Genomic DNA, 12,143 nt, shown 5'->3' with positions numbered 1-12,143 from the left:
TTTACACGCCAGGCTGGTGGCGCTCTAACCAGTTGAGCCACACCTCCACCTCTGAGTTCTTTTTGCCTTTCTGTCAGTCCTGGGGCTTGAACTCTGGGCCTGGGCGCTGTCCCTCAGCTCTTCAGCTCAAGGCCAGCGCTCTACCACCGGAGCCACAGCACCACTTCCAGTTTTCTGGTGGTTTATTGGAGATCAGAGTCTCATGACCTTTCCTTGCCCGGGCTGGGTTTGAACCGTGATCCTCCAGATCGCAGCCTCCTGAGTAGCTGCGGTGCCAGGCCTGAGCCCCTGGGTGCCTGCCTGGCAGAGAATGATTTCTGTATGTGTCTTTTAAATACGGAACCCTGCACGGATTTGCGGGTTGTCCTGAAAATTCCTTCTTAAAATAAGAGAAGCCTTGGGCCGTAAAAGAGTGGCCAATGTGGCTATGATTAAGTTTTTGGGGTTTGTTTTTTTTTTCATCAAAAGACACCATAGGATTGGAGGTGTGGCTCAAGTGATAGGGCACCAGTCAAGCAAGCTGAGAAGACCATGAAGCTCTGAGTTCAAACCCCAGTACCATCAAAAATAATAATAATAGCCAGGTGTGGTGGCTCACGCCTGTCATCCTAGCTACTCGGGAGGCTGAGATCTGAGGATCACGGTTCAAACCCACCCCAAGCAGGAAAGTCTGTGAGACTATCACCAATAAAACCACTCAGAAAACTGGAAGTGGCGCTGTGGCTCAGGTGGTAAACAGCCTTGAGTGAAAATTTGTGTGTGTGTGTGTGTAATACAGGGGCTTGAACTCAGGGCCAGTGTGATGTCCCTTAGTTTTTTTACTCAAGGCTGGTACTCTATCACTTGAGCCACAACCTTCCTCTTTGGGGGCAGGGGTGGGGGGGCAGGGGGTGGGGTGATGATTAATTGGAGATAAGAGTCTCAAAGAATTTCCTGCCCCAGCTGGCTTCAAACCATGATCCTCAGATCTCTGCTGCTTAAGTAGCTAGGATGACAGGTATGAGCCACCAGTACCCAGTGGAACACACTTTTAAGGATCTCCAGAAAGTTCTCCCTGAAGAAGTTAACATCTGGAACTAGATCAAACTTGGTCCTGCTGTCTATTTAGCTAAGTATGTTTTTTTTACATGGAAAATTTGCAACCAGTTTCACGATAGAGGACACTAACTTTGATGTTATTCCCCTGAAAGATTTCTGTTTTTCTCCTTAGTAGGCCTGAAGTCAAAAAAGCAAGCAAGAGAGGGAGGGAGGAATAAAAGTGCCAGGTATCACGGTGTATGCCTGTAGTCCAGTACTTGAGAGGCTGAGATAGAAGGATTCTTGGAGACGAGTCTGAGCAACATAGCCAGATCTTTTTTTTCAATTTCTATTACAGGTTTAGACTTCATCAGTAAAAATTTTAGAGGAATTTGTTTGTTTTTTCTTAGTATATAAGAAACTACATAACAATCTTATCTCTTAGGGCTCAAAGCCTAAAATATTTACCATCTAACCCTTTACCATTACCCTCTCAAAAAAAAAAAATGCAGATTGGAGTCACATTGATAGTTCACACCTGTCATCCTAGCTACTCAGGAAGCTGAGATCCGAGGATCTCTATTCAAAGACTGTCCGGCCAGGAAAGTCCAAATGGTGTTGATTTCCAATTAACCAGCAAAAAGACAGAAGTGGAACCATGGTTCAATTGATAGAGCACCAGCCTTGAGTGAAAAAGCCAAGGGATCTAGTCTCTAGCCCTAGTCCCAGTACCAGTACACACACACACACACACACACACATACACACAACATGGGCTTACCAGTTTGAATCCCTGTTTTCAGTTCTTCGGAATATATGCCTCGGAGTGGAACTATTGGATCATCTGGTAATTCTATGTTTTAATTTCTCCGGGAACTGCCTGCAATCTTTTCCATAGTGAGTGTCATTTTACATTCCCATAAGCAAGACAGAGCTTTCCGATTTCTTCATGTCCACACCAACACTTGTTTTTTTGTTTTTTTGTTTTTTTAATGTGGCATACAGGGTTGGGTGTTATAGCTTATTATGTCTCCAGTTCCAGTTATTCAGGAGGCAGAAATCAAGAGGACTGAGGTTCCAGATCAGCTTGGGCAAAAATAAATAAATAAATTAGCAAGACCTCCCATCTTAACCAATAGCTAGGCATGCTAAAAATGTACGCCTGTAATTTCAGCTACTCCAAAGGTATAACTAGGAAGTTTACAACCTTAGCCATCCTGGGTAAAAAAATGTGCAAGACCTTTCCCCCCAAAATAACTAAAGCAAAAAAGACAGGAGAGCATGGTTCAAGTGGTAGAGTGGCTATATAAGAGGTAAGGTCCTAGCTGGGCGCTGGTGGCTCATGCTTGTCATCCTAGCTACTCAGGAGGCTGAGATCTAGAGGATCGTGGTTCAAAGCCAGCCTGGGCAGGAAAGGCAGTGAGACTCTTATTTCCAATGAACCACCAGAAAACCAGAAGTGGCGCTGTGGCTCAAGTGGTAGAGCCTTTGTCTTGAGCTAAAAAGCTGAGGGACAGTGCCCAGGCCCAGAGTTCAAGCCCCATGACCCACCAAAAGAAAAAAAAGAAGGCCCTAAATTCAACCCCTAGTACCATCCCTTCTGAAAATGTGGCATAAAAATTTCTTTCACTTCCAGCCTTTTTCTGCTTACCTGGAGATAAGAGTCTTACAGACTTTTCCCACCTGGGTTGTCTTTGAACTGTGATCTTCAAATCTCAGCCTCCTAAGTAGTTGGGATTACAGACAGGAGCCACCAGTGTCCACCAAAACTCTTTCTTCATTGTTGGGAAGTTCTCATATTTAGCATTTGAAACACACTTCCTTTTATATTTATTATATCTCAATTCCAAAGACCCCTATGAACCCCTAGCTAGTTTAGGTGCAACAAACTTACTCAAATCTTCCTTTTCCTTCTGACTATATATTCAGTCTTTTTAAGATGGAAATCATAAGTTGGAAAATTTTTAAATGCATTCTGTTATTTGCAGTTTCTATAGAGCTTTAGTAACATTTGATCTTCAATTTTATTTCTTTACAGGCCTGACATTCTCTTTTCTTTTCCTATCTTGTGTTTTTACAATCTTATCTCTTTGAGTGTTCTCATATTTAACAAATAGATGCCTAGTAAATGCTTGGGAATTTTCCTTAGCTCCTTTTCTTTTCTTTTCTTTTTTTTTTTTTTGGGGGGGGGCTGGTGTCCAGTCGTGGGGTCTGAACTCTGGGCCTGGGCGCTGTCCCTCAGCTCTTCAGCTCAAGGCTAGCGCTCTACCACTTGAGCCACAGCGCCACTTCCGGCGTTTGTTTCTTTTTGCTTATGTGGTGCTGAGGAACTGAACCCAGGGCCTCATGCACACAAGGCAAGCGCTCTACCACTGAGCCACCTTCCCAGCCTCCCTTAGCTCCTTTTCTTTGGGAATTATAATTCCTTTCAGTTAGATATTTTATTTTCTTCCTTTCCATTTCTTTTCTTTCCTTTCCTTTCTTTTCCTTCCCTTTCTCCTCCTTTTTTTTTTGGGTCCAGTTGTGGGGCCTGAACTCTGGGCCTGGGTGCTGTCCCTCAGCTCTTCAGCTCAAGGCTAGCGCTCTACCACTTGAGCCACAGCACCACTTCCGGCTTTTTTCTTTTTGCTTATGTGGTGCTGAGGAATCGAACCCAGTGCCTCGGGCATGCAAGGCAAGCGCTCTACCACTGAGCCACCTTCCCAGCCCTCTCCTCCTTCTCTTTCTCCTCCCTTTCCTCATTCCTTCTGTCCTCCTTCCTTCCCTCCTTCCTTTTGCTTTTTTCCTTCCTTCCCTCCCTCCCTTCCCTCCTTCCCTCCCTTTCTTCTTTCCTTCCTTCTCCTCTTCCTCCTCCTTCTAGTGGCACTAGGGTTTGAACTTAGGATCTCCTTATTAGCCACACTTCCTGCCTTAAAATTTTCTTACTACGCTGTTTTTAATTTAAAAAAAGAAAAAGCCAGGAGCTGATGGCTCCCGCCTGTAATGCTAGCTATTCAGGAGGCTGAGATCTGAGGATCATGGTTCAAAGCCAGCCCCAGCAGGAAAGTCTGTGAGAATCTCATCTCTAACCACTAAAATGATCGTAGTGGAGCTCGAGAGTGCTCGCCTTGAGCATCAAAGCCCCAGAACTGGCACACACACAGACAAAATATTTTTGTGCATCAACTCCATCCTTCCTTGTATTTTACTTATACTTTGGTTCAGATTTTCTATTTGGCTTCTTCCACCCCCATCTGAGAACTGTTTGTTGTACCCTTCACAGTTGTGGTTTGAATGCTGGGCAATGTGTGTGTGTATGTGTGTGTGTATATGTGTGTGCGTGTTTTCTTAAGTAGGTCTACGAGGATATAATTCACATATCACACAATCCGCTCATTTCAAGGGCACATTCCAATGGTTTGGGTGTGTTCACAGAGTTATGCAACTATCACCACAATAACTTTTAGAACATGTTCATCACCCAAGAAAGAAACTTTATAACCATTAGCAGTCGGTCTCATTTCTCTCATGCTTTACCCCAGCTCTTAACCTTCCATCCCTCCCTCCTGACAATGTCCTTCCTTCCTTTCTTCCTTCCTCCCTCCCTCCCTCATTCCTTTTCTTTGTTTTTTTGTTTTTTTTTTGGTGTGTATCTGTGTGTGTGTGTTTTAGGTCAGAGATCAGGACTCCAACTTGCTACCAGACAATTTCACTCATTGGCTGGTGTTCTACCAACTGAGCCACACCTCCAATCAATCTTTCTTCCTTCCTTTCTTCCTTCATTCCAGTACTGGAGCTTGAATTCTAATTTCCTTCATTTGCATGTGGATATGCAGTTTTCCAATATCATTCATTAAAGAAACTGGTGCCAGAAACTCAAGCCTGTAATCCTAGCTACTCAGGAGGCTGAGATCTGAGGATCGAGATTCAAAGACAGCCCAGACAGGAGTCAAAGAGACTCTTATCTCCAGTGAACCACCAGAAAACTGGAAGTAGCACAGTGGCTCAAGTGGTAGAGTGCTAGCCTTGAGCTAAAGAGCTCAGGGACAGCATCCAGGCCCTGAGTTCAAACCTTGTAACAAGCGCACACATACACACACACACACACACACACACACACACACACACAATATAAGGGACAGTGGCCAGGCCCTGAGTTCTGGCTCCATCACAAAAATAAAAACCAAATAAAAATAAATAAAAAATTCAAGAACAGAAAGCAATCTGAAATTTTAGTTTCTTTGGTTAAAAAATCTATAATTTCCTTGAAATAATTTCATAATTATAACTGCAGGGTTGATGTAATTTGAAGTAAAGATGTTCTATCTGATCTTTTGGGTTGCAGAATTTCAACATAAATGGAATTAACAGCCGGGTGCCAGTGGTTCATGTCTATACCTGTAGCTACTCAGGAAGCTGAGATCTGAGAATCACAGTTCAAAGCCAACCCAGACAGGAAAGTCCATGAGACTCTTACCTACACGAACCATCAGAAAACTGGAATTGGAGCTGTGGCTCAAAGTGGTAGAGTGCTAGCCTTGAGCAGAGAAAGCTCAAGACAGTGCCCAAGCCCTGAGTTCAAATCTTATATTCATATACAACAGATTCATCAAAACTCTTACATAAATGCTAGGAGGTTGCATGGGAAAAAGTGAGCCCCTGATAATTTAATTCATTGGAGATAATTCTCAGCTACTTCTAGGCAATAATGCTTGCTTTCCATTGTATTTGGGTAGAAAGTATTTAGTTGAGTAGCTGAACCAGCCTTGGGGGGCAGGAGCGGATGAAAAGGTGAGAAACAGAAATTCTTGGTTAAAACTGTAGACTTCATTCGGGAACACAAAACCTTCACAAGTCATCTCTTGGACTTTGAGCCACATAACTTTCCTTAAAAAGTATGCATTTCTCCCACAAAATTTTGCTGTGGATTGTGTTTATTGAGAAGTGAGCTGGACAACTATGAGGAGGTTTATTTGATGGCATACTGTACTGGAAATCTGAAGACCGGCAGTGGGTTTAAATTTCAACCGTGTGTGTGTGTGTGTGTGTGTGTGTGTGTGTGTGTTACCAGGCTTTGAACTTCCAGCCTCCTGTTTGCTAAGCTCCCTTCCTATCCGTCTAGTTCCTGGGGTTTAAACTCAAGAGTCAGGGGGCCTGGGCATTTGTCCCTTTAGCTCCTTTCGCTCAAGGCTCGTGTGGTATCATTTGAGTCACAGCTCCACTTCCTGCTTTGGGGTGGATAATGTGGAGGTAAGAATCGTGGACTTCCCTTCCCCGGGCTGGCTTCAAACCAGGATCCTCAGATCCCAGCCCCCCAGCAGCTAGGATGCCTGGTAGGTGTGCGCCACCAGTGCCCAGCTCACTCCGCCTGTAAGAGGGCCTTCCAGCAGGTCCCACTCCCCCAAGACAGGGAAGAACCCATGGCCCAGGGCAGCGCTGGCATCTCTGGAAGAAGACGCTCTTGGATGGCTGTGTCTTCTGACCTGGACAGAGAAGAAACAACTCCTCCTCCGCCTTCATCTGTTTGAAATCCCGTTCTGGAGGAGTGAGGGGGCCTCCCCAAGTCAGTCCCAGAGAGGCCCAGCCATGACTGGCTCGACGGCGACCACACCGGAAGTGCGGCCCGACAACCGGAAGTCGGGGGTCTCCGTCGGGGATGGTTACCTGACAGGGGCCATTCGCTCCGGTGATGGCTTTTTTTGGTCCTTCTTCTCTCCTCTGGCTTCTCCCCCCCGGGTGTGGAAACGATAGAAAAGACATCTGTCCACTCAGGTAAGGAATCTGGTGGCGCTGCTGTTGCTGCAGGTGCGGCCCGTTTCCCGCCCGCTCCCCCCACGGACCTGAAGTCCCACCCATCGCCTACGTAGAGCCTAAGCCACGCCCACCGCCACGTGGAGCCGAAGACCCTCCCACGTCACCCACGTGGCACACTGGCCCCGCCCATCGCCTACACCGAAGCTCCACTCACTGCCCACGTGGAGCTGAAACCCCGCCCATCGCGTACGCAGAGCCAGAGTCCCGCCCACCTCGGCGTGGCGCCAAAGCCCAGGGCTGAGGAAGCAGGTGTCATGGCCGCCCATGGCGACGCTTCCCTGGGCCTCCTGGCCGGGCTGCTGCTCTTCCTACAGCCCAGACTTAGCCAGGTGTCCTCAGGGAGTGGCGAGGAGGACCATCCACCCAAAGGGGCGCCAAGTTCCCCACTGATCCCCCAGTTTGGGGCTGGTCAAACACCACCCCAGCTGTCCTTTCCCACAGGTGACTCGTGGGGTGTCAGGCGAGGGTTGAGGCGGCCAGGGGGGACCTGGGGCCACCTGGGGGGCTGGGGAACAGCTCCCAGTGTGTGTGTGTACAAGAGAGACAGCAGAGTCAAGCTTGGGGTTCAAGAGAACACGGCCAACTTCTGGAATGTCCTTGGAGCACAAGAAAGCCTTAGGCCTTGATGATTTGGGCATATGTGTGTGTGCGTGTGTGTGTGCATGTGTGTGTGCGTGTGTGTGTGGTGTGGATGTTCTGGGGCTTGAATTCAGGGACTGGTCGCTGTCTCTTATCCCTTAGCTTTGCTTTTCTTTTTCTTGCTCAAGGTTGGCTCTCTCCCACTTGACCCCACAGCTCCATTTCTGTCTCTCCCCCATCCCCCCTCCTTTATCACTGGAGATAAAGTGTCTCTTGGAAATTTCCTGCCCCTGGGGCTGGCCTCCAACCTTGATTCTTAGGTCTCAGCCTCTCCTGAGTAGCTAGGGTTGGAGATGGGAGCCAAGGGCACCCCTGAGACCTGATTCTCTTTACTGTCCTGGCCCAGCATGTGGCCGCCCCCTCCAAAAGATTGTAGGAGGAATGGACGCGGAAGAGGGCAAGTGGCCCTGGCAGGTGAGCGTGCGGATCAGAAACACGCATGTGTGCGGAGGGTCTCTCATCACCGCCCAGTGGGTGCTCACCGCAGCCCACTGTATTTTCAGGTAAGGGCTGGGCAGGTAGACAAGGGAGGGCTGGGGAGGTGTGCCCCACCCTTCTCCATTTACGATAGAGAGTACCATTGGTCTGGCAAGTTGGCAAATGAACCAACAAGAGAAGGGACCTAGAGGATTCTGGTCATCTTGTTACTAGAAATCTTTAGGGGGTACAGGCAACATTTTTGGAGAGATCAAGGAGGGCTTTTGAGGTGGCTGGTGCCTATAATCCTTAGCTGCTCAGGAGGCTGAGATTGGAGGATTGCAGGTTCAAAACCAGCCTGGGCAGGAAAGTAAGTGATACTTTCTCTCTCTCTCTCTCTTTTTTGCCAGTCTTGGGACTTGAACTCAGAACCTGGGCACTGTCCCTGAGCTTCTTTTGCTCAAGGCTAGCACTCTACCCCTTGAGCCACAGCACCACTTCCAGCTTTTTTTGTGTCTCTGGTACTGAGGAATCGAACCCAGGGCTGCATGCATGCCAGGCAAGCACTCTACCACTGAGCCACCTTCCCAGCCCATCTTATCTCCAGTTAACCAGTAAAAGTAAAATAAAAAAAATCCAGAAGTGGAGATGGGTCTCAAATGGTAGAGCTTCAGTCTTGAGTGAAAAAAGCAAAGGAACAGAGCCCAAGCCCTGAGTTAAAATCCTGGTAATGGCACATGCACACACACACACACACACACACACACACACACACACACACACACACACACACAAATATATATAGTTAGAGGTGGGGCAGCTAGCATGCAGAGGAAAGCTGGAACCACATTGGGGAAACATCCAAAATGGTGGAAAGGGCCTAGGCGTGAGTGGAAGGGGCGTTGTCCTCTTTCTTACAGCCAGTTCCAGTACACGGTCAAGATGGGAGATCGGAGTATTTATCCAACGAAAAGGAGTCTGGTGGTTCCCATTCACCGAATCATTATCCATCCTCACTTCTCCACGACCTCAAGCGTTGTAAACGACCTGGCCCTCCTCCATCTCCTCCACCCCGTGAACTTTACCACCACCATCTACCCGATCTGTGTCCCTGAAGAAGCTTTTAGGGTGGAAGCTGGGACTAGGTGTTGGGTGACCGGATGGGGCAAAACCCGCGAAGGTGGTAAGATTTCCAGGGCTGCCTGAGGGAGAAGCAGCCGAACCCTGGAGTAGCTAGGAAAGCTAATGGGAAGGGACGGAGGGAGACAGATTGCTGGACAGGTGTGGGTGAAAAGGAAGCAAATTAGCTGCAGTCAGAGTCCTGATTCCTGGCTGACTTGCCACACGCACACACACACACACACCCTGAAAAACTGAGTTGAAATGTTTGCTTTCAGCACAAATAGTTGATGGGGGAAATGGAATTGTTTCCGCCAGGAAGAAGAAATGAGTCTTCTTTGGACTCACTTGTGTGAAGTGTCCTGGACTGGTGTGGGTATTGTTATTCTGTTGGTTGGTTTTCTTTTTGGTGTGTGTTAGTCGTGGGACTTGAACTCAGGGCCTGGGTGCTGTCCCTGAGCTCTTTTGCTCAAGGCTAGGGCTCTACTACTTGGAGCCACAGCGCCACTTCCAGTTTTCTGGTGTTTCACTGATGATAAGAGTCTCATGGACTTTCTTGCCTGGGCTGGCTTTGAACCAGGATCTTCAAATCTTAGCTAGGATTATACAGGCTTGAGTCACCGTCACCCAGCTCCCTTTCCCTCTTCGGAAATAATTCTTTTTCCTATCTTTCACCTTTTCCCCTCTGTCAGCCTCTTAACCCTGCCTTACCCATGTCAACTTTGGGCTTTGGATTTTAGCTGTATGGAGTGGAAACCAAATTTTCTGGTCGGCCTTCTTTGAAGGGGCGTGGCTTTGGGGGTGGAGCTTGCAGCCCACCTGGGCAGCTCCACCCACCCTGTTCATCCTCTTCCTGCATGATTGACAGGACCTCGGTCAGAAGTCCTCCAGGAGGTGGACCAGGAACTGATTCATTACGAGGAATGTAACCGGATGATGCAGAAGGCCTTGTCATCTCAGAAAACACTAGTCATGAAAGGCATGCTTTGTGGCTATTTGGAAACTATGAAGGATTCTTGTCAGGTGAGCTCTCTCTGTCTCATGTGACTACCTCCTCCATCACCTCTTGCTTGATGATTTGGGGGAGAAACCTTCCTAGTTCCCCTGAGTTGGTTTAGTCTACTTGCCTCTGTGTGTGTGTGTGTGTGTGTATGTGTGTGTCCTGGGGCTTGAATTCAGGGCTTGGGCACTGTCCCTAGGCTGCTTTTTGCTCTACCACCTGAGCCACAGCTCCACTTCCAGCTTCTCTTTGGTTATTTTCATGGCAATAAGAGCCTCACAGACTTTTCTGCCCGGGGCTGGCTTCAGATCCTCAGATCTCAGCCTCCTGAGTGGCTTGGATGACATGCATGAGCCATGCCATGGGCCTGTGGCTGGTTCTCCTATTCAAAGAAGCCTGGGGTGGGCAGGGCGGGGCCTCCGGGTCCCCTTCCTAACATTTGTTTGTTTCCTCCTCTTTTTCTCTAGGGTGACTCTGGGGGCCCCATGTCCTGTGAGTTGAATAACACGTGGCTGCAGGTGGGAATCGTGAGCTGGGGTATAGGCTGTGCCAGGAAAGGCCACCCGGGAGTGTACACTGATCTTGGCTTCTATAGCAAATGGGTAAAAGCGGTGGTGAACCTGGCTACCTGTCTTCATCCAATGCTCTTCCTCCTCTTGCTCCTGCTGCTTCTGCTTCTGTGACATCTGGGAACCTCTGGAACTCTCCAGCCTCACTCCCATTCTGTGTCTGAGTCTCCTGCTCGGCCTTCCTCCCAACTCCCTTCCCTTCTCAATATTCTTCTTCCAATGGGCTGCCCCGCCATGGAGCAGCCGCAGTGGACAGTGCGAGACCCCTGGGCTCTGATCACAGCCAGCTAGGTACGGCTCTGAGAGAGAGAAAGAAAAGAAGGCACCGTGGCCAGCTTCTGCCAGGGTACCAAGTCCGGTGCTTGCCCACCTGGCACCATGTCTGGGACTAACGGAAGTTCCTCTGTATCCCAGAGCGCATCCAACTGTGGGAGCAGAGTGGCTGACCCAGAGGCCTCCTGTGCCAAGCCAAAGTGACACCTCCATTTCCAGGGTGTCCCCATGGTCACATTCCAGGGGGCCCCTCAAGTTGGGTGCATGCAGTTCAGGACTAGAGATATCAGATGGGAACTGAATAAATGTCTGCTGAGGGCCCTGTGATGTTTCTTTTTCTTTTTTTTTCTTTTTGTCCATCGTGGGACTTGAACTCAGGGCCTGGGCGCTGCCCCTGAGCTCTTTTGCTCAAGTCTAGTACGCTACCACTTCCAGTTTTCAGGTGGTTCATTAGAGGTGAGAGTCTCATGGACTTTCCTGCCCAGGCTGGCTTTGAACTGCAATCTTCAGATCTCAGCCTCCTGAGTAGCTAGGGTGACAGGCTTGAGCCACCAGCGCCTGGCCACCCCCTCTTTAACCAAGGCCCCATCTCCAGTGAGGATGAGTGTTTGTAGCAGTGTGCTGAAGATCCCACAAGAGATAGTAAAGTAGAACTTTGAATCCAGAAGCCTGGACTAAAGGCCACAGCTACTTGGCCCAGGGGTGCACACAGTAGGCAAAGAAATGGACAGATTTCTGGAACCCCCAGCAACTGGGCTGTAACTAGGACTGTGAACCCAGAGCATTCCCCTCCCTCCTGGCTTAAGTCTCTGCCAGGCCTAGTATCAGGGGTTCACCCAGGAGCTGGTCCTCTCCCTCCTACCCCCCCACACTCTCCCCCTGGCACCTAGCCAAGCCGTCACTCCCATGAGGTCAGCCAGAGCTGGCGATTTCGGGGAAATACCAGCTCCTTATTAAAAACAGGCGGTGGTCAGGCCCCCACTGCTTTCCCAGTAGAAGTAGAAGCTGGAGTGTTTTGTTCCAAGAGGAACAAGAGCTCACAGGCAGGGCCCCAGCACGGGGACCAGGACGGGAGGCACAAACTACATTATTCCAGAACTGCAGGAAGCCACAGGGGGCACACCCCCAAACTCCCAGACCCCAGCAAGTGAGGTTGATCCCCCATCCACAGAGGCCCAGGCTAGGACCCGGATCCGGATCTCCCCAGCTGCTCCATTAGACAGACCTAAGGAAACAGCAGCAAGTTGCTTGGGCACCCATGGCCCACACCTGTCATCCTAGCTACTCAGGAGGCTGAGATCTGAGGATTGAGGTTC

The 12,143-nt window shown here is 49.0% G+C and overlaps 1 protein-coding gene across 1 annotated transcript; it reads left to right on the top strand.

Annotated features, from left to right (window-relative positions):
• Positions 1-6,582: 6,582 nt before the first annotated feature.
• LOC122095580 (serine protease 42-like) lies at positions 6,583-10,668 on the top strand. Its single transcript, XM_042665895.1, has 5 exons — positions 6,583-6,682; positions 7,796-7,952; positions 8,787-9,049; positions 9,854-10,008; positions 10,453-10,668. Exons 1-5 carry the CDS (start codon positions 6,583-6,585, stop codon positions 10,666-10,668), a joined length of 891 nt encoding a protein of 296 aa, XP_042521829.1.
• Positions 10,669-12,143: the final 1,475 nt, after the last annotated feature.

The sequence above is a fragment of the Dipodomys spectabilis genome, unplaced genomic scaffold (genome assembly GCF_019054845.1).
Source record: "Dipodomys spectabilis isolate Male_0828 unplaced genomic scaffold, ASM1905484v1 ptg000360l, whole genome shotgun sequence".
Taxonomy (NCBI): domain Eukaryota; kingdom Metazoa; phylum Chordata; class Mammalia; order Rodentia; family Heteromyidae; genus Dipodomys; species Dipodomys spectabilis.
This window is presented reverse-complemented; position numbering and strand designations above follow the sequence as displayed.